A 22,172-nucleotide genomic window follows, 5' to 3' on the forward strand; every position below is an offset into this window, starting at 1 on the left:
TTTTTTTTTTTTTTTTTTGCTGCATTATACCTAATAACAAGGACATGTTCTTATTACTAAGAATTGCTCCACATAACACTGATTTTCAGTTAGGAGTTATATGCCCATACCAAATTCCCAAGAATGCACAGGTCTAGGCCAAGCAATTAATGATGATGCCAAAATGTACCATCTTTTCATTTGCCCTCTCCCGAAAACTTGGGAGAGTGGTCTATAATGTGGAAAACTCATTATAGACTAAATTTTTTAAGATAATTTCTTTTTAAATAATTTTAGATTTACAGAAAACTTGCAGATATGGAAAGCTCTGTGTATCCTCTACCCATAAGGTCAAATTTTTGATTAACTAGGTCTTGGTAGGAATAAACAATTTTTAAAATGTTACCTTAAAAAAAAAACCCACGAAACAAAACATGTTTCCAAATTCTTTTATTCACTCTTTCAAATTTTGAGGTAAAAATGATCTCAGATGTCATAATATAGTGTTTAAACAGTGAAATTACCAATTAAAAGCACAAACATGTGACAAACACAGCACTAAACAGATCTCAAAAAGGATACTTTTTAGTGTACCATAGCTTAAGAAGGCAAAATCACCTTGTTAGACCTCAGCTGGAAATAAGCATGTCAGATAATTCAAATTTCCCCCGCTCCAGGCATGTACACAAATGACTGCCAAAGTGCCATGCCACCAGTACTGATGTTGAAGTTACAAATAAATTTTATTGAGTAGATAAATTTATAACTATGGAATTTGCAAATAATGACTAAGTAGTTACATTTATTTACTACACTTACCTTTGAAGATCCATTTGAATACATCTGTATCATATTCTCTGCACCTTGTTTTACTTTAAGTTCTATATCCAATTGTTTTTGTAGAGCCTTTAATCTATTGTTGCTAGTAGAACAACGAGGGTCACTATTTGGAGTATCTGGAGTCCTTGGGCAATCTGTAAATAAAATATTGTTAAAATTACTTATTAGAATGAATTGCTGCTTAAAATTGGAAGTTAATATTTTTCAAATAAACAGCGTTTTTCAAACTTTGAGATGAGCCTAAATGAAATCTCCTTATGCTTATAGACAATCCATGAATTCAACCAATTCATGCAAAAAAAAAAAAAAAAAAGTATTTGAGTTGCAAGACTACTTCCCAGGGTAGATTCCACTTAAAACATAAAAGTGATTATATTAAGTCTGAAACTCAGTTAGAAGATTGTCCATGGTTTCTCCAACACCATTATTATTATTATTATTTTTTTTGAGATGGAGTCTCGCTCTGTTGCCCAGGCTGGAGTGCAGTGGCGCCATCTCCACTCACTGCAAGCTCCGCCTCCCAGGTTCAAGCCATTCTCCTGCCTCAGCCTCCTGTATAGCTGGGACTACAGGTGCCTGCCACCACGCCCGGCTAATTTTTGTATTTTTTTAGTAGAGACGGGGTTTCACCGTGTTAGCCAGGATGGTCTCGATCTCCTGACTTCGTGATCCGCCCGTCTCGGCCTCCCAAAGTGCTGGGATTACAGGCGTGAGCCACCGTGCCCGGCCAACACTATTATTTTTAAATCAACTTGACTAGTTTATTCAATAATTAAACTAAATTTCCTACTATAACCTCATTAGCTGGAGAATAAAGCATATTCAAACATGATACAAATTCAATTAAGGTAATTCATTTTAAAGAGAACTAAGGTTATCTACAGTGTAGCAATGCTTCAAAAATATTGATCCATCAATATCAAATTGATGCAGGGCAGAAGGAGGTTACAGAGGGATGAAAAATTCAAGTTCATAGCCTCTCATAAAGGATACTGTGTTGCTTCTATTTAAAAAACAAAAACAAAACTTCGCAGAATAAGTTAGGGAGGAGTCCCTTCTCAATTTTCTTGGATAGTTTCTGTGAAATGGTACCAGCTCTTATTTGCACATCTGGTAGAATTTGTTTATGAATCCATCTGGTTCTGGGCTTTTTTGGTCGGTAGGTTATTCAGTTTTGGAACTTGTTTTTAGTCGGTTCAAGGGTTCTATTTCTTCCTGGCTCAGTATTGGGAGGGTGTATGTGTCCAGGAATTCATCCATTTCTTCTAGATTTTCTAGTTTATATGCATAGAGGTGTTCATAATATTCTCTGAAGCAATTGCAACAAAAGCAAAAATTGACAAACGGGATCTAATTAAATTAAAGAGGTTCTACACAGCAAAAGAAACTATCAACAGAGTAAAGAGACAACCTACAGAATGGGAGAAAAAGTATTTGCACAAACTACACATTTGACAAAGGTCTAACATCAGCATCCATGATGAACTTAACAAGGAAAAAATAACCACACTGAAAAGTGGGCAAAGGATATGAACAGATACTTTTGAAAAGACATACATGTGGCCAACACGCACATTAAAAAAAGCTCAACATCACTGATCATTAGAGAAATGCAAATCAAAATCACAATGAGATACTATCTCACACCAGTCAGAATGGCTTTTTTTGTTTTCTTTTTTTGAGACGGCGTCTTGCTCTGTCACTCAGGCTGGAGTGCAGTGGCGCCATCTTGGCTCACTGCAACCTCTGCCTCCCAGGTTCAAGCCATTCTCCTGCCTCAGCCTCCTGAGTAGCTGGGATTACAGGCGTACGCCATCATGTCGGGCTTATTTTTGTATTTTTAGTATAGGCGGTGTTTCACCATGTTGGTCAGGCTGCTCTCGAACTCCTGACCTCTTGATCTGCCTGCCACGGCCTCCCAAAGTGCTGGGATTACAGACGTGAGCCACTGTACCCGGCTCAGAATGGCTATTATTAAAAAGTCAAAAAATTACAGAGGCTACTGAGGAAGCAGAGAAAAAGCAATGCTTATACACTGTTTGTGGGAGTGTAAGTTAGTTCAACTGTTGTGGAAGACAGTGTGGAGATTCTGCAAAGACCAAAGACAGAAATACCATTCGACCCAGCAATCCCGTTAGTGGGTATATACCCAAAGCAATATAAATGGTTCTATCATAAGGATACCTACATGTGTATATTCATTGTAGCAAAGACATGGAATCAACCTAAATGCCCAGCAATGACAGACTGAATAAAGAAAATGTGTGTGTGTATATATATATATATATATATAAACACACACACACACACACACACACACACACACACCCCCACACCATGGACTACTATATAGCCATTAAAAAAAAAGAGAGAGAGAGAGATCATGTCCTCTGCAGGAACATGGATGGAGCTAGAGGCCATTATCCTTAGCAAACTAATGCAGGAACACAAAACCAAATACCACATGTTCTTTCTTATAAGTGGGAGCTAAATGATGAGAACACATGGACACATAGAGGAGAACAACAGACACTGAGGCCTATTGGAGTGTGGAGGGTGGGAGGAGGGAGAGGAACATGAAAAACAACTATTGAGTACTAGGCTTAATATCTGAGTGACAAAATAATCTGTATAATAAACCCCCAAGACACAAGTTTACTTATATAACAAATCTTCACGGGTACCCTTAAACTTAAAAGTTAAAAAAAAAAAAAGCATAATATGTTGCTTTACAGATTTCTATGATTTTAGGAATGGGAATATTTTCAAAATCTCTGTGTTAGTAAAGTCCCTAAAAATTCAAAACATGTGCCATTTAAAGATGAGCTTCATGGAAATAAATTTGTCCTAGAATAAAATAAAAATGGGAACTATTAATGCATAAAAAATCAATGCCTGCAGATTTTGAAAATTATAATTTTCCAAGTAAATAATTTTCATTTTGCAAAAACAAATAAAACTTCAAAAAGAACCATCTTATTCTGGATAATCCATTATTATTGAAACACTTCTTTTTTTTTTTTTTTTTTTTTTTTGAGACAGTCTCACTCTGTCGCCCAGGTTGTAGTGCAGTGGTGTGATCTCGGCTCACTGCAACCTCCGCCTCCTGGATGCAAGCAATTCTCTGCCTCAGCCTCTCGAGTAGCTAGTATTACAGGCGCCTGCCACCACACCTGGCTAATTTTTTGTATTTTTAGTAGAGACAGGGTTTCACCATCTTGGCCAGGCTGGTCTTGAACTCCTGACCTCATAATCCACCTGCCTCAGCCTCCCAAAGTGCTGGGATTACAGGTATGCGCCCGGCCGGTTGGAACACTTACCTTCAATCAAAATTCTTCATATTTTAAATTTAGTATTTGTATTTTTATCCACACTAGGTCCCTTTACTTCTAAAAAAGCTAGAAGACTAGGGTACTACCCTGTTCTGGGTGATAAGTAACTTGGTCATCACTGGAAAACTGCCTAAGCTCCAAGTTACTTTACCTTTGTGCTTCAAGGTTCCCTTCACTCCTCTACAATATAAGATGGTGTGACTAACCATTTTAATGAATGTATTTCATATTAAGTTTTATATTCCCTTTAAAAAATCACTAATTCAAACACATGCAATTATAATTTATTAATATAAAAATATAGATATTAAGGCTGAGGCAGCAGAATCACTTAAGGCCAGGAGTCTGAGACCAGCCTGGGCAACCAAGTCAGATGCTGTTTCTAAAATAAATAGATAAATAAATAAATAAATAAATGAGATACTAGGCTAGGATGTAAAATAATAGTGCTTTAACGATATCTGCCCGAACACGTGTATGTGTGCATATAAATCCTTAGAATAACCTTTTGAGACAGATATTATCCATACTTTATACATCAGGAAATAGGCAAAGCCACACAATTAATTCAGAAAAGGTTTCTGTTCTAACTGAAGTCCCCAAATTACAAATGGGCTGCCCAAAAAAACTGATATAAAATGTAGGTAAGTTTTCAAATCAAATCACAAAAGAGCAACTTAGTATATATCTAGTATAGTGGTTAAGACTGCCCAGGTTTGAGTCTCAGTTTTGGTACTGAGATTCAATACAAACCATGTAATATAGGGTAAGGTACTTCACAGTTCTGTGCCTTATTTTCTTCATGTGTTAAATAGTGAAAACAGCATGTACCTCACAAGATTATAGTGAAGATTAAATAAATTATATGTACAGAGCTTAGAAACAGGTGTGGTACATAGTAAATATGCAATAAATATTAACCAGCAGTACCCACCGTAGAAAGAGTATCTCTGTTGAGTCCATAAATGAACTACACATTATAACAATGACTGAACAGATCTGGGAACATTTTAATTTTCTTCTTTTTGTATAAATGATATCAGAATCTTGTAAGAAGTGTAAATTACACAGAATTTGGTATATAAAGATAGCTTATAGTAAGCACATTTTTTACAGAACTGGAATGCATTCAGAATAGAAGGCCCTTAGTTGAGTATGAAAATGTGTTGTCTGTAAAACAGTTGATTGTGTGTTTAGCCTAGGATGAGAAGGAAAAATGATTCCTGTCTAAACATTTAAATATTTGTCTATGAAAGCTGTCCACTTACTATTTCCCCACAAGACAGAGAATTAGAACCAATGAGTAAAAAGGTAGTAAGGGCAAAATTTTTGTCACAACATAAATTCCTTATGTTTTGGGTTATCTAACAATAAAATGGCTTGTCTTAAAATGTAATAAAGTCTCGTCTCTGGAAGCACTTATACAAAAGACAGATTACAATTTGTTAGAGATACTATATAATAGACTCTTAAACATTACAGCAGGTTGTACTAAGATATTGAAATATTCGGCTGGGCACGGTGGTTTATGTCTGTAATCCCAGCATTTTGGGAGGCCAAGGCAGGTGGATCACGAGGTCAAGAGATCAAGACCATCCATGCTGAAACCCCGTCTCCACTAAAAATACAAAAATTAGGTGGGCATGGTGGTGCACGTCTGTAGTCCCGGCTATTCAGGAAGCTGAGCAGGCAAATCGCTTGAACCCAGGAGGCAGAGGTTACTGTTAGCCGAGATTGCGCCACTGCACTGCAGCCTGGTGACAGAGCAAGACTCCGTCTCAAAAAAAAAAAAAAAAGATATATCCATTGATCTGATAGTCTGTGAATTTGTAAAAATACTACATAACACTGTTCTTAAGGAAAAGTATATCCTCAGTTTTAATAATGATTACAGGAATATAAGAAATGAGAAAATGGTTAAGAACCAGGGCTCTGAGGTCAGAATGCCTGGGTTAAAATCCTGTGGTTGCTACTCATTGGTATGGTCTTGATTATATACTTACTTAACATCTCTGTGCTACAGTTTCCTTAGCCACAAATTGAGGATTACTGTAAAAACAAAGCCTATATAGTGCTTAGGTTGACGCTTAAAATGTAATAAGGGCTCAGTAATATTACAAGTCAGGGCTCAGCTAAGTAGCCAGTATTTCTGCTCATTTAATCTTCCCAAGAACTCATAAAGGTTTGCAATATAACTTCATTTTACAAATAAAAAAATCTGGGTCGGGCGAGGTGGGTCACGCCTGTAATCCCAGCACTTTGGGAGGCTGAGACGGGCGGATCATGAGGTCAGGAGATCGAGACCATCCTGGCTAACACGGTGAAACCCCGTCTCTACTAAAAATACAAAAAAAAATTAGCCGGGCGTGGTGGCGGGCGCCTGTAGACCCAGCTACTTGGAGGCTGAGGCGGGAGAATGGCGTGAACCCGGGAGGCGGAGCTTGCAGTGAGCGGAGATCGCGCGCCACTGCACTCCAGCCTGGATGACAGAGCAAGACTCCGTCTCAAAAAAATAAAAAAATAAAAAATCTGAAACTTAGAGAATTTATTTGCAAAGGTCACAAAAGTGTACACCAAGGCAGAAATTTAACCTTAAATATGTCTTATATGAAGTAAACTTTATAAAGTTCACTATTTTTCCCATTTAGAAATCAGAGTAACACTGTCCTCACCCTTGGATTTCATCTATTTTCCCCTTGAACCTGCTTTCCTACACGCTACCTTTCTTCTCTCCAATTTTCTTCCTTGTACTTTATAGTAAATTTGAGCACGATAAAACATACAGTTGCCAGTATATTTCTTAAACTCTTCTTCTCATAGTGAAACATATTTTAAAACAAGGATAATTAGAACTTCCTACTTCCCATTAATACTCTCACCATTCAAAAAAAAAATTAAAAACTTTATAAAATGGTTATCATTTTTCTACTCTTAACAACTGCCTTTACATTTAAAAAGAGGTGAATCTGCTCTTAAATACATACTTTGCTGGCTAAAGAAACTAAACCCCATGATTACAACAAAAAACAAATTTCTATTTGCTACATATATTGCTAATATTACTGAAAAAGTTTTCTCGGGGGTATTATAAGAAATTATGCATGCTTCTAACCTTCTAAACATTATACAATTCAAAATGTATGTTATACAAATTCAATAAACTTGCTTTAATGTTTACATATTAGATCAAAGAGATTTTAGGCATGTATAAGTTACAGTAGACAATGCACTGGAGATAAGCCCATAAAGTCAAACGTTTACACACATTTAGCCAATATAAATTGTTGTGCTTTAAGATGGAAAGTAGACAAGATTAATTCCTCCACTAAAATATTTTTAATAGCCATGTCTACCAAATACAGTCCCAACTTCACGGTTAGGCATTAAAGGTCTTATGCTATCTAGCTCCAAGCTAATTCTCCACTACTATTTTTCCTTGTCAAATTCTGTGTTCAAAACCTTTCTAATAAAATGCAATTGCTTTCTTAAATACTATTGTTAGTTTAGGCATTACTTTCTCCAGAAAACCTTCCCTAACCATTCTCCAGTCTAATATATCTTCAAAGTATACTTTCGTCCCTCCATTGAAATGTGTACTACACAGTATTATAATCTGTTTTCACATCTGTTTTTCCTCTGAGACTACAAGCATCTTGAGTGCTGTGTTCTTAGCTATTTTAATGACTGAGTTTAACAGCAGACCAGACACAGAAAAATAGCAGATTAATACTGAAAAATAGCTAAGTTTTTTAAAAAGAGAAAGAAAGGAAAAATGAGACATAAAGAGACACAGAGGGAAAAAAAAAAAAGCTCCAATATATCTTATGGTGCTTCAGAAGAAAAATAGTGACTTGAAGACAATATATAAAGAGATAATGACTATCACCTTTTAAGAACTAATAAAAATGCCAATCCACAGATTCAGGATACCCAATCAACCCCAAGCACAAACATATAGGGGGAAAAAAGTTCATACTTGGACATATCACGGTGAAACTTCAGAACATCAAAGACAAAGTGTTCACAGCAGTCAGAGAAAGGGTACCTTCAAAGGAATTACAGTTAAATTTATGGCAGTTTTCAGCAACAACACTGAAAGGTGGAAGAAGGTGAAATGACAGCTTCTTTATGTTAAAGGATACAACTACCTCCTTAGACTGTGATACGGTTTGGATCTGTGTCCCTGCCCCAATCTCATGTCAAACTGGGATCCCCAATATTGAACGTGGGGCCTTGTGGGAGATGACTGGATCATGGGTGTGGGTCTTTAATGAGTGGTTTAGCACCATCCCCTTGGTGCTGTTCTCATGATAGTGAGATCTGGTTTTTTAAAAGTGTGTAGCTCCTCCCACTCTCTCTCTTGCTCCTGCTCTGACCATGTAAGACGTGTTTGCTTCCCTTTCGCCTTCCACCATGATTGAAAGTTTTCTGAGGCCTCCCCAGAAGCCTAGCAGATGCCAGCATCATGCTTCCTGTACAGCCTGTGCAACCATAAGCCAATTAAAGCTCTTCATAAATTACCCAGTCTTGGGTATTTCTTTACAGTAGTGTCAGAATGAACTAATAAAGGTTGTATATATCCAATGAAAATATCTTTCAACAGTGAAGACAAAATAAAAATATTATCAGACAAAGATGAAAACAGTTTTTCACAGACTCATTAAAAATTTAAAAATGCTAAAGGATGTACTCTGGGAAGAAGAAAAGTGATTCTAATTGGTAGGTCAAAAAAGAAATAACAAAGAACAGATAAAGTGGCTTAGATGTGAGTGATTTTAAAGGACCACCATATAAACCAATAAAAAAAGTCATGAGGGGGTTTTTAAAAAATAGAATTACAATGGCAAAAACTGCAATTAATTTTGCACCAACCTAGTAAGACAGTAAAATATAAGCTAGGGTATAAGTAAATAAAAGCATTCTAAAGCCTTTGAATTGTCCAAGAGATAAAAACAGCAATCAGACTACTGCCTTTGACAAGTATGCATGATGTACTATCTAAATGAATCAATTTCCAAAACAATCAAACTTTTAATAATTGATTCTTAAAAAATAGTCTGAAAATGGCAAGAAAAGAAAGAAAAAGAAACATTAAAGGCACAAAATAAGATACTAAATATAAACCCAAATGTAACAGCAATCATTTAAATAGGCTAAATGATCCAGGTAAAAGAGATTATTAGATTAGGTAAAAACGAATGAATAAAATAAATCCAACTATATGCTATTTTAAGAAACATATCTAAAACATGATACAGAAAAGCTGAAAGTAAGGAAATGGAAGAAAGGTATTCCACACAATCACTAACCTCAACCCACAACCTGTATTGATAACAGACAAAAGATACTTTAAGGCAAAAAATACTTCAAGACAGAAAGATTACAGATAAGTCATTTCATTATAATAGAAGGTTCAATTCATCAGAAATATGCATCAATTCTAAATATGTAGGTGTTCAATTATGTGGCAACAAAATAAATAAAAAACTGGCAAATTTTAAAAAAATATAGCAAATCTGCATTCCACCAAATTATAACACAGACAGTTCCAGCACATAATTACAAATCACAAATCTCAATCAGAAAACAATTCACCATGAGAAAAAAATTACAGGATTAGCCTTATAAAGATTTCACTTATTGTATTTATCCTATAGAGACTGTGAAATAAGTATGTTAAATATGTAAAGCTAAATGCAAGGGGTATCAACTGGGACAAGAGACTATCAAAATTACCAAGATTAACAAAATAGAACCTCTAGCATTAAAAAAATACGTAATAACAAAATTAGAAACACAATATTTGATAAAGAGTAAGTTTGATACAGGTGAAGAAACTATTAGAGAAATGGAGATAGATTTGAAGAAATTAATATGTATCTAAAGTTCCTGAAAAACTACGTAGAAGGAAAACAGGAGGTACAACAATCAAAGGGACAGAGGCTAACAATTTCCCATAAATTGATGAAATACATAAATCTCAGATTTAGGAAACCCAACAAATCCCAAGCAAATCAAATGAAATGAAATCTATGCCATTATACTTTAAGTCTAGAACACTGAAGACAAAGGATATCTTAATAGAAACTAGATGATCTACATGGCTTCAAACATGAGACTGGCAGCTGTTTCCTCAACAAGAGTAGAATCCAGACAACCATGAAATAATAGTTTCTAAGTTCTGAAAGAAAATAAATGTCAACTTAGCATCGTATATAAAGGGGAAATCGTCTTTCTAAAGTATCTACTGTACTTTAGGAAGTACAAGAAAAGATCATTCTAGAAGGTATGTCTGAGAAGCATGAACAAAGAAAATGGTCAGCACGTGGGTAACTATAAATCAACAATGACTATATAGAACAATAATGTTTAGATCTAATTTGTGGAATTGAAGCTAAAACGATATAAACAGAACATGGCCAACAACAGCATGTAAGTATTCTAAGTTTATTGTATAGTATAGAAAGGTTTTGCCATTGAAGAATCTAGTTGACAAACTATGCAAGTTATTTTGGACAGAGGGAACTTAATACAGGGAACTAGTTATATCATATGTTGCCAAGTATTATGCAAAGGACAACCCTGTGTACAGGTGGCAAAATTCCTCTTCTCAAAGAGGTTAGAGTCAGGTGTGTGTGTTTATGTATATGTGTGTAAAAATATAACGTATGTATATATAAAAGGGACACTTTGTATGTACCTGCATGTATATGTGTGTGTCTATACATACCAGAGTGTATGTGTGTATATATGAACATTTTCAAACATACTGCAAAGTTGAATTTTACAGTGAGCACCCATATACCCATTACCTAGATTCTGCTAATCTACACACACACATGTGCATAAGTATAGAGAGGTAAAAAAAAGAGGTAAAAAAGAGAAAACATAGGGATAGGAGAAAAAAATTAGAGCTGGGATTAGTAGCAGAAAACGTTGAAATAATAGAGGCAGATGCCAGACCATTTGAAAGGCATCTCTACCATGCTGCAAATTTGTACTGTATTCTGTAGCAAATGAAGATCCACTGAAAAGTTTAAATCAAGTAACTAACAGGACTGAATCTGAATTCTAGATTTTAAAAAATGCTGACAGTAGTGTTTATGTTGAATTAAAGAAATACTGAATTTGTACTCTGTGGCAATAAAGATGGAGAGGAGATACAGATTTCAGTCCTGTTATCAGAGGTAGAATCTATAAGGTTTGGCGACTTACAAACTTACAATGAAGGTTGAAGGTGGGGAAAAAGGTTTTAAAAAGTCAGGTTTTAGTTATAGATTACTGGGTCACGCCACTAACAGGGCAGAAAACACAGAGAAAGATTCAGAGATAGCGGTCCAAGAAAGGAAGAGTTCAATTTTAGACACGATGAGAGGCAAAGCCAACAGGACATCCAGGTAATAATCCAAAAGGGCGGCTATAAACTATCAGATGAAGCCCAGAAAACACAGCCTAGCTGGAGATACAGCTTTGGAAGTCACCAGAAAACAGGATATGATTAAAATTTCCTTAAGGATAAGATTTCCCAATGCCAGAATAACGAGTAAATACTGAATTTGTTAGATTCCCCCAAAATGTGTAGAGCAATAGATTGCTGTTTCTGGTGCTTTTCGTATTTTCTTTAAAACCACAACTGAGCAGTTGGCTTACAAGATGAAACAGAGTTCTAGAACACAGGAGCAATCCTGATCCGTCTTAGAGGACTTCTGACTACTTAAGGTCTAGCCTTACCCTGATTCCTTGATTGTCTTGGAGATTAGGAATATGGTTGAATTCTTGAGTCTTTACTTCCCAGACCCAGGAAAGCCTCCTCAGACTTTATTTTACATCCAAATGGGGTTTCATGTTCAGACTTAGATGGCCTTGGATGTCTCATGCTTTTCTTCAAGCTATCAAAATACTGTGTTCACAAAACACCCTAGAGAGGGTACATATTGTCTGTCCCTCTTATTCTACAAATGAGAAAACCAAGGTCTCGACAGGTTCCAAGTGGTATACACCACACAACCATTTAATAGTGCAGCCGGATGACATCTCAGATAATATAACCTTTAGTCTTTATTTTATAGCAAGCTGGCTCTCTATGCCCAATATTCATAAAGTGGTACTTGTATAGCCAGGATGTCTGCTTATGAAACACTGTTTACTGCATTAAACAATTAAAGGGAAAGATATTAATAGTTGAAATAAACTTAGCCAAATCTAAATTAATAAGGTCAATATTAAACAAAATCACTAGCTTACTATTTATCTATATTCTTAACATACTTTCTCCTGTAAGTCTCTAAGTTACTATCTTAAAAATAAACTGCTCCAGAATCTTGCCATGTGTTACCATTACATTAACTTTATACATCTCCTAAAGTCCAACTTTCTTATTTAAAGAAAGATACTTTACCTTTTATAGCCATCTGGAACCTGCTCAGGTTGTAATGAATGCTCAATTATTAAAGGAGGCTTAATTGGCTATTTTATATACTTGGGATAACCCTTGTCATATATCACCAACTGAACTAATTTTGGTTAAATATTTTATAACTAATACAACCTCTGGTTTAAGCTTTCTTAATATGTTACAAAAATAGGCAAGGGTAACACTGTGAGTTAGAATTTTTTTTTTTTTTTGAGACGGAGTCTCGCACTGTCGCCTGGGCTGGAGTGCAATGGCTCAATCTTGGCTCACTGCAACCTCCGCCTCCTGGGTTCACGTGATTGAGTTAGAATAATTTTTTAAGGTAAAACAAGCAACCTAGGTATAAAAATTACAGAACTGCCTCTATCTGCAATATCTTAATGTTTGAAAACTGCACCTATCATTAGAGGAGACTCTTCATTCTGCATATAACTCTGTACCTAGGGCATGCACTGTTCTTTCATAAATTCTCCTTAAGATGGTGCTGCTCTATTTTTCTTAATTTCCTCTATGACGATAATGTGTATTAACTACTACATACTTGTTAGACTGGTTTAAAAATATATGAACAATACCAAGTGCTGGAGAGAATGTGGAACAACTGGAACTCTCATTCACTGATGGTGGGAATGAAAAATATCACTACTCTAGAATATATTTGGCAGTTTATTTCTTTCTTTTTAAAGACCAGGTCTTGCTCTGTTGCCCAGGCTGGAGTGCAGTGGCACGACCATGGCTCAATGTTGCCTCAAACTCTCAGGCTCAAATAATCCTCCCACCTCAGCCTCCCAAGTAGCTGGGATTACAGGTGCACACCACCATACTTGGCTAATTTTTAAATTTTTCGTGGAGATGAAGTCTCACTATGTTGCCCAGACTGGTCTCAAACTCCTGAGCTCAAATGATTCCCCCACCTCCACCTCCCAAAGTGCTGAGATTTTAGACATGAGCCACTGTGCCCAGCCATCTTCTTATAATGTTAAACATATGCTTCCATATGACTCAGCAATCCTACTCTTCAGTATTTACTACAGTGAACCAAAAACTTTATTCACACAAAAACCTGCACATGAATATTTATAGCAGCTTTACTGATAATTGCCAAAAATTGGAAAACCACCCTAATGTTCTTTGTGAATGGATAAATTATAATACACTTATACAATCAACTATTGCTCAGGAATAAAAAAAAAAATGAACTACTGATACACACAACAACTTGAAGGAGTCTCAAAGGCAACATGCGGAGGGAAAGAAGTCTCAGAAACTTATGTACTTTAAAATTCTATTTACATGACATTCTTCAAAAGAGAACTATAGTGACAGAACAGATCAGTGGTTGTCAGGGCATACAGAGGTGAGGAAGGGTGTGACTACAAAGAAAGAATACGAGGGAGATTTATAGGGCATTGGAAGTATTCCTTTTTCTGAATGTGGTGGCAGTTAGATGAATTTATCTTAAAATTCATGGAGAGGTATACTAAAAATATATATACAATTTTACTACATATTAACTGTTTTAGAAAATACATCATAAAAAGAATTCAAGTATTAGGGAATCTATACATTTAATCTCATGATTTTAAAGATGAGGAAACAAATCCAGGAGTTGAAAAGAGCAACTTACTAATGATCACACTATTGAAGTGGGCAGGGCAACAGATAAAAAGAAAATTAAATCTTCATTTCTATTCATCCGAGACCATAAACTGGTCTTTAGTCATGAACAAAGTTCCCTCAATACAGATATATTTTAGGAATTTAGAAGAATTTGCTAAGATTAACCCCACAAAATCCCAATATAATATTAGGTATATTATATTACTAAATTAGTATTTCCCTTCTGAATATTTTAAATATTAAAGAAAACATTCACCAAATTAGTAAGTAGAAACCAATCTAAGCTTGGTGGAGTTTGAAAATATAAGAATGGCACAAGAAAACTGAGATGAAAACAGAGACTATACACTACCCAAATTATTATCTATACTTAATAAAATATAAAAAAATGTTCTTAGAGTCTTCTTCAGTGATTATATACTTAAAGAAACCAAGATTCAGGAAACTGACTCTTTCCCAAATGAGTGTCAGGTTCCAACTAAGGCTTAGATTACCACTCCATTTTACAGAGATGAGTAATTTTTTTTCATAAGGTACATTTAGCCTCAGCTAACCATCACTCTAATTTCCACATAGGATGACAACAATACCCCTTTAAACTATTTTTATTTCTAATCAACAAATTAAATATTTATGGGGTACAATGTGATGTTTCATTACATTTATACATTGTAGAATGATCAAATTAGGCTAAGGTATCTATCACCTCAAATATTTATTTATTCGCAGTGAGATTTAACAACCTTTCTTTTAGCTATTTTGAAGTATACATCGCTATTAACTATAGTCACCATGCTGTGTAATAGATCACAACTTATTCCTCCTGTCTAAAACTTTTTAACCTGTGACCAACATCTTCCTCTTTCCCATTTACCCATCCTCCCCCTCCCCAGCTCAAGCCTCTGGTAATCAGCATTCTCTTCTACTTTGATGAGTTTATCTTTTTAAGATTTCACACATAAGTGAGGTCATTAGCTATTTGTCTTTCTGTGTCTGGTTTATTTCATTTAGCATAAGGTCCTCTAGGTTCATTCATGTTGCAAATGGCAGAATTTCCTACATCTTTAAGGCTGAATAATATTGTACTGTGTTTATACCATGTCTTAAAAATACATTTGTCTGTTGATGGGCACTTCAGTTGTTTGGATATCTTGGCTATATAATGCTGGAATGAACATAGGAGTGCAGACATCTCTTCGACATGCTGATTTCAATTTCTTTAAATATATAACCAGAAGAGGAATTGCTGGATTATATAATAATCCTATTTTTAGTTTTCTCAGAAACCTCCACACTATCTTCCCAAGTGGCCATACTAATTTTACAATACCACCAACAATGCACCAGGCTTCCTTTTCTCCATATCCTTGCCAACACTTATCTTCCATTTTTTTGACAATAGCCAATCTAATAGGCATGAGGTGGTATCTCATGGTGGTTTTAATCTGCATTTCTCTGATGGCTAGAGATACTGATCATTTTTTCATATTATCTGTTGGCCATTTGTATGACTTCTTTTGATAAATGTCTACTCAGGTCCTTTGCCCATTTTTTAAATAAGATTATTTCTTTTCCTTGAATTCAGTAGTCTGAGCTCCTTATTGACCCCTTATCCAATACACAATTTATAAATATTTTCTCCTATTCTTTGGGTTGTCTCTTCACTCTGTTAATTGTTTCCTTTGCTGTACAGAAGTATCCAGTTTGATGCAAACCCATTTATCTGTTTTTGCTTTGGTTGCCTCTGCTTTTATCCAAGAAATCACTGCCTTGATCAATGTCAAAGAGTTTACCCTCTATATTTTCTTCTAGCAGTTTTATAGTTTAATGACTGACATTTAAGTCTTATAAATGTATAAGGTAAGATAAAGGTATAAAGTATAAAGGTATAAGGTTTAAAGGTATAAGATATAAAGGTATTACGTATAAGGGTAAGATAAAGGTCCATTTTCATTCTTCTGCAGGTGGGTATCCAGTCTTCCCAACACCATTTATTGAAGACTCTCTAGTCCCCACCATGTGTTCTCGGCAGATTGGTCAAAAATCAATTGACTTGAATTGCATGGGTTTATTTCTGGGCTCTCTTTTCTATTCCATTGGTTAATGAGTCTATTTTTTATGTCATTACCATGCTGTTTGGATTATTATAGCTTTGTAATATTTTGCAATTTGGTAATGTGATGCTTCTAGTTTTGTTCTTTTTGCTCAAGATGGTGCAGAGTCTTTTCTGATTCCATACAAATTTTAGGATTTTTTTTTTTCTAGTTCTGTGAAGAATGATGTTGGGATTTTGATACAAATTACCTTGAATCTGTAGATCACACTGGGTAGTCTGGACATTTTAACAATATTAATTCTTCCAATTCATGAACACAGGAGATTTTTCCATTTATTTGTACCATCTTCAATTTCTTTCATCAATGTTTTATAGTTTTCTATACAGAGATCTTTCAATTCTTGGTTAAATTTACTAGGTATGTTTTATGCTATTAATGAGATTGTTTTAATTTTGTTCTGATATTATATAGTTAGTATATAGAAATGATACTGACTTTTGTATGCTGATTTTATATCCTGCAACTTGACTGAATTCCTTTATTAGATCTAACAGCTTTATGGTGTTAGAATTTTATACATATATGTAAGATTGTGTTGTTCACAAACAGACAATTTCACTTCTTCCTTTCCTATTTGTGTATCTTTTATTTCTTTTTCTTGCCTAAGTGCTCTAGCTAGGGATTAGAGACTATGCTGAAAAGAAGTGTTGAGAGTGGGCATCCTGATCTTGTTCCTGATCTTAGAAGAAAAGCTTTCAGCTTTTCACCATTAAGTACAATGTTAATTGTGGGCTTGTCATACATAGACCTTCTTGTGTTGAGAAACATTTCTTCTATACCTAATTTGTTCACAGAATTTTTTATCATGAAACAATGCTGAATTTTCTTAAATGATTTTTCTGCTCCTATGGGGATAATCTTATGGGCAAAAATCATATGATCATCTTTAAAGTATATAGAAGATGAACAAGAAGCTCAGAGTATCATGGGCATGATGAGAAAATAAATAATTCATTTCCTACTACTATTAAGAATGAATACATTTATTATACAAATAACTTTCTCAAACAATCAGACCTTGACATTACAATAAGGAATATTTCAGAGTTTTATAGTTTAAAAGTTCACCTGATAAAAATCCTTATTTTACAAACAATAAACTAAAGATTCAAAGAGATCATTATTACAGAGGTGAATTAAGAGCAAGTCCCTGGCCGGGCGGGTTGGCTCACGCCTGTAATCTCAGCACTTTGGGAAGCCAAGGTGGGCGAATCACAAGGTCAAGAGATCAAGACTATCCTGGCCAACATGATGAAACCCTGCCTCTACTAAAAATACAAAAATTAGCTGGGGGTGGTGGCGTGGAGCCTGTAGTACCAGCTACTTGGGAGGCTGAGGCAGGAGGATCACTTGAATGCGGGAGGCGGAGGTTGCAGTGAGCCGAGATTGCACCACTGCACTCCAGCCTAGTGACGGAGGGAGATTCCATCTCAATAAAAAAAAAAAAAAAAAAAAAAGAACAAGTCCCCTGCCACTTAGTAATGACTTATACAATGCAGATTTAAATTCTGTCACTCTTTCCTTAAGTCATTTGTCCTGCTTACTAAGCTTATGTACCCACAAGACAACAGGAATTAGTCAAAGACTTCTGTTATAAATCCACTCATACCTTTCAGAACTGAAAGCAAAGTACAATGTCCTTGAATCTTCTTGCCAGACCTAATCTAAAATAAGTTTACCTTAGTGTGCAAGGTAAAACATCTAAAATTTTATGGCAAACTGGCCTAAAATTAATGACATTAATTTTAATCCTCTATGTTGTGGTTGTTGCTTTTTATGTTGTTAAGTTAGTAAAATGGGAAAAAGAAAAAAATAACTTATTACCAAGTTGTGTAAATGTGCCATTTGCAAACAGAATTTTTAAAAATAAAATAAAAATCTGATGAACTCATCAAGTCTAAACAAACTGAAGTATTAAGAAGTCACAGTATAAAGTTGTATTTCATATATCATCTGCCCTCCAATTATCTGAAATGTCAGTATTAAAAATGGTCAGTATAATAAGTTTCTGGCTTAAGTCTTTGTTTTCTAAGTTATTTAATGTTTCAAGTGTCATAATAATTAGGCTTTGATACTAATTCTAAAGACTAATATAAGATGTGGATTTGCTGGGTATTTTTCTATTTTGAGATATAATATTCACAAGTGAACACCTACTATGTTTCAGTTTCTGTAATAAGCCTTTAAAATAGATGAGTGACACATGTCCCTCCCCTCAAGGAGAAGACAGTTTAGTAAGTGATATAAATATGTACAGAAATACGTTACAATGCAACAATGAATGGATAAAGTAGCACAGAGAAGATAGAGCAGAAAATGTCATGGAAGGTTTTATCATAATACCTAAAAATTGGTTTTTAAGGGTGATCAGGAATTTGATAGGACTTAAAGGAGGTAATTTCTTTATATAAAACACTAGAAAAGACAAATTCAATCTAAAGTGATAAAAGATGGATCAGTGGGTTCCTATGGCCAGGGTTGGGGATCATGGTTTAGCTGGGAAGGAATATACGAGAACCACTGAAGTGATGAAAATGTTCTGGATCGATTGTAGAGATGGTTAGCTGGGTGCACACACACATTTATTAAAAATCATTAAATCATGTACTTAAAATATGTGCATTTTGTCATATGTAATTTATACTTCAATAAACTTAATTTTTTTTTTTTTTTGAGACAGAATTGCTCTCTGTTGCCCAGGCTGGAGTGCAGTGGCACGATCTTGGCTCAACACAACCTCCGCTTCCTGGGTTCAAGCAATTTTCAGGCCTCAGCCTCCTGAGTAGCTGGAACTACAGGCACACGCCACCACGTCAACTAATTTTTACATTTTTAGTAGAGACAGGGTTTCACCATGTTGGCCTGGCTAGTCTTGAACTCCTGGCCTCAAGTGATCTGCCTGCCTTGGCTTCCCAAAGCGCTAGGATTACAGGCATGAGCCACTGTGCCCAGCCACAGTAAAGTTAACTTTTACAAAAGGAATGGGGAAACCAAATGGGCTCCTCGTGTTGATAAAACTCTTCTATATTCCAGTGAATCACAAGGTAGTTATCAGTATTCTGTGAGGAGGAAAATTTCTCTAAATAAACAGAGTTTAAAGCTCCAGTGCTGTTTCTTATTTTAGACTGCTCTTAAAGATGTAACAGGCAAAAACAAAGAAAAACAAAAAAACCCAAAAAAAACCTACTTTGGCAGAGTTCCATGGAACAGGCTATTTCTGAGTTTATGTAATATTACTAAAAACAGCATTTTCGTAATACATTATTTCCATTTATAACATAATTATTGAGTGTGTAAGAATACTAGATGAAGAGCTGAAGGGTTCTTTTTAACTAGATTGGTGATTCTGAAAAAATTAATTTGCATCTTTGGGATTATTTCAATCTAAAATTAGAAGCTGGGTTTCCTATTACTTCTTTCATTTTAAAGTTTCAATTATTCTTACAAGGTTGAAATCTCTACATAGAGAGCCTCCTAATAAAAGCCCTAAATCCCAGATGTTGAAAGTGATGTTGAAAACCAAGTTTTAACAAGAACACTAAATATCAGTAGCATTTTCTGCAACTTTTGAGATGGTAAATATTTAAGGTTCTTAGCCAAATTTATGTATTTTCTTAATCAAAATCAAAATTACTTACATCTATTATTTATTAGCTAATCACACAGGTTCTTCTAAATTTTCTACCATGCTATAGCTATATTACTCTATACACTCTCATACTCTTTTTCTTTGCAAATAAAAAAATTGACAGTTATAGAGATTGATAATGTCTTGAGACCTTGAACCAAATGCAAATATCCTTACAATTATTATTGCAAGGATAAGACCAAATGTATCTTACATAAGTTTTTGTATAAAAAGTTAAAGAAAGACTATACATACTGATGGGTGAATACTGGCACAAACATAGAATTTTTTTATCTGGAAGGATATACAACAAAAAGTAATGTTACCTTTAAGGAGACGGTCTAAGAAAGAAAGAGGTGGTTTTTTAATTTTTACTTTCTGTACCATTAAAAAAATTCCAACATAAATATTAATTCTATTGTTTAAAAATTATGTTTTTACATTGAAATCATAGGTTATATTTTCCCTTTTATTTTCTATACTTAAAATAAAAGTAACGTGTAACAGTTTTTTCTATTGTTTTTCTTTGTGAACACATATAGTGTTTTTCTTTTTGAACACTATGCCTAGTAGTTTAGTTGTTAATTCAGTTGCTTAGAGCACAAAGAATGAAGGCCATAGGTCTGATTAATTATATCTGCAAAGAATAAAACCATCTCTTGTTCAAATAACACAGTTTTAAGTCAGCTGGCAAACTTGCGCTGTTGATTACAGGATGAATCAGGTAAGAGCATGTGATTGACTCAATATGAAACATTAATGTATGAAACAATGTGAGACTCACTCTAAGTAATGTCCTACCAACAGAGAGTAAGAGAGAATACATTAGGGTTATTAAATTCTAACTAAACATTTCAATTTCCATACCTATCAACTTCTGCCCTTCTGAACAGAATATAAATAAGACCTTAACCAAAAGAGAAAAGTCTGTGTACTTTCAGAAAAGCTAAAAACTATTCATGTGCCAAAACTATTTTCTAAAAAGATACATTTTTTAAAAAATATACCATATAAACATCAAATAAAGCACTACTATACCTGTAATATCTTCTGGATCTGATACAACAATATGTGCATTTAATTCCTGTAGCTTGTGATGAAGTTCTTCTAATTTTTTATTTGATTTTTTCAAAATGTTGTCTACATAAGCCAAACTTTTTTTATCTGTTGTGACTTTCCTCAGATTTTCAGCTCCTTCTTTGATTTTCAGTTCTTTCCTTATTTCTCTTTTAATTCGATCCTTGATATCATCCAATTTCTGTTGCACCACTGTATCTGAAAAGTCTAATTTTTGAACAGCACTCACATTCTCAGAAAACGGAAGACTTCGGGAATCCCCCTACAGAAAAAAACAAACATACAAACGTGGGAGTTTAGGAGAGTTGGCTGCTCAGTAAATATGCAGTGTTTTCAGCCTAAGGGAGTCTTTCTTGATTACATTAGTTAACTATATTTATCTCCTTAATAAGCAACAGACCAACTACTTATTGACTTTTATTATAACCACACAAAATAATAAATTCAAGAACTCACTGGCCACTCACTAAGTAGCATTACTTGACAAATAGATTTATATTAAAATAAAGTGAACACAACATATCTACACACAAAGGCTGTATAAAGATAGCGGATTTTGGTATCTTAAGAACCCACGTTAGATCCCAGCCCCTACACTGTGAACCTTGGGCAAGTTACTTAACTTTTCAAATACTCAGTTTTAATAGTCTACAAAATCTAAATAATAATAGTGGCCACCTTTTAGAGATATTGTGATAATTCACAAATGCTGTAAATGAAGTTCTAAATACAAGTACTGGATCACTGTAGTCACTTAATAAATAAAAAGTATTATTAAATTCTATAGGTAAACACTAAAAGCCCAGACTTCATCACTACACAATATATTCATGTAACAAAACTGCACTTGTATCCCTTAAATTTATACAAATAAAAAAATTCAATAGGTGAGTAATTTTATCTTCTGTAAGAAACTTCTTAAAAATAATACTGGCAAAATAGATATCCTTATGACCACTTTTTAGTTAAAAAATTAAATGTACTAGGGCTTGGGAAAACTATATTCAGAACTCCATTTATACAGTTGTCATTTGGTATGTGTGGAAGGCTGGTTCCAGGATCCCACTATATACCACAATCTAAAGATGCCCAAATCACTTATATAAAATGGTTTAGTATTTGCATATAATCTAAATACACACCCCATACTTTATTCTCTAATTATT

General features: G+C 34.6%; 1 protein-coding gene across 6 annotated transcripts in view; it reads right to left on the minus strand.

Annotated features, from left to right (window-relative positions):
* The window catches only part of LOC105482800 (protein kinase N2), a 161,047-nt gene that overhangs the window by 71,647 nt on the left and 67,228 nt on the right, over window positions 1-22,172 (minus strand). For all 6 annotated transcript variants that reach the window (XM_011743148.2, XM_011743150.2, XM_011743143.2 and 3 more), the window contains 2 exons: window positions 20,968-21,268; window positions 799-953 (listed from right to left, as the gene is read on the minus strand). In XM_011743148.2, the coding sequence (XP_011741450.1) occupies window positions 799-953; window positions 20,968-21,268 (456 nt within the window). The remainder of the gene's footprint in view (window positions 1-798; window positions 954-20,967; window positions 21,269-22,172) is intronic.

This window comes from Macaca nemestrina, chromosome 1 (genome assembly GCF_043159975.1).
Source record: "Macaca nemestrina isolate mMacNem1 chromosome 1, mMacNem.hap1, whole genome shotgun sequence".
Taxonomy (NCBI): domain Eukaryota; kingdom Metazoa; phylum Chordata; class Mammalia; order Primates; family Cercopithecidae; genus Macaca; species Macaca nemestrina.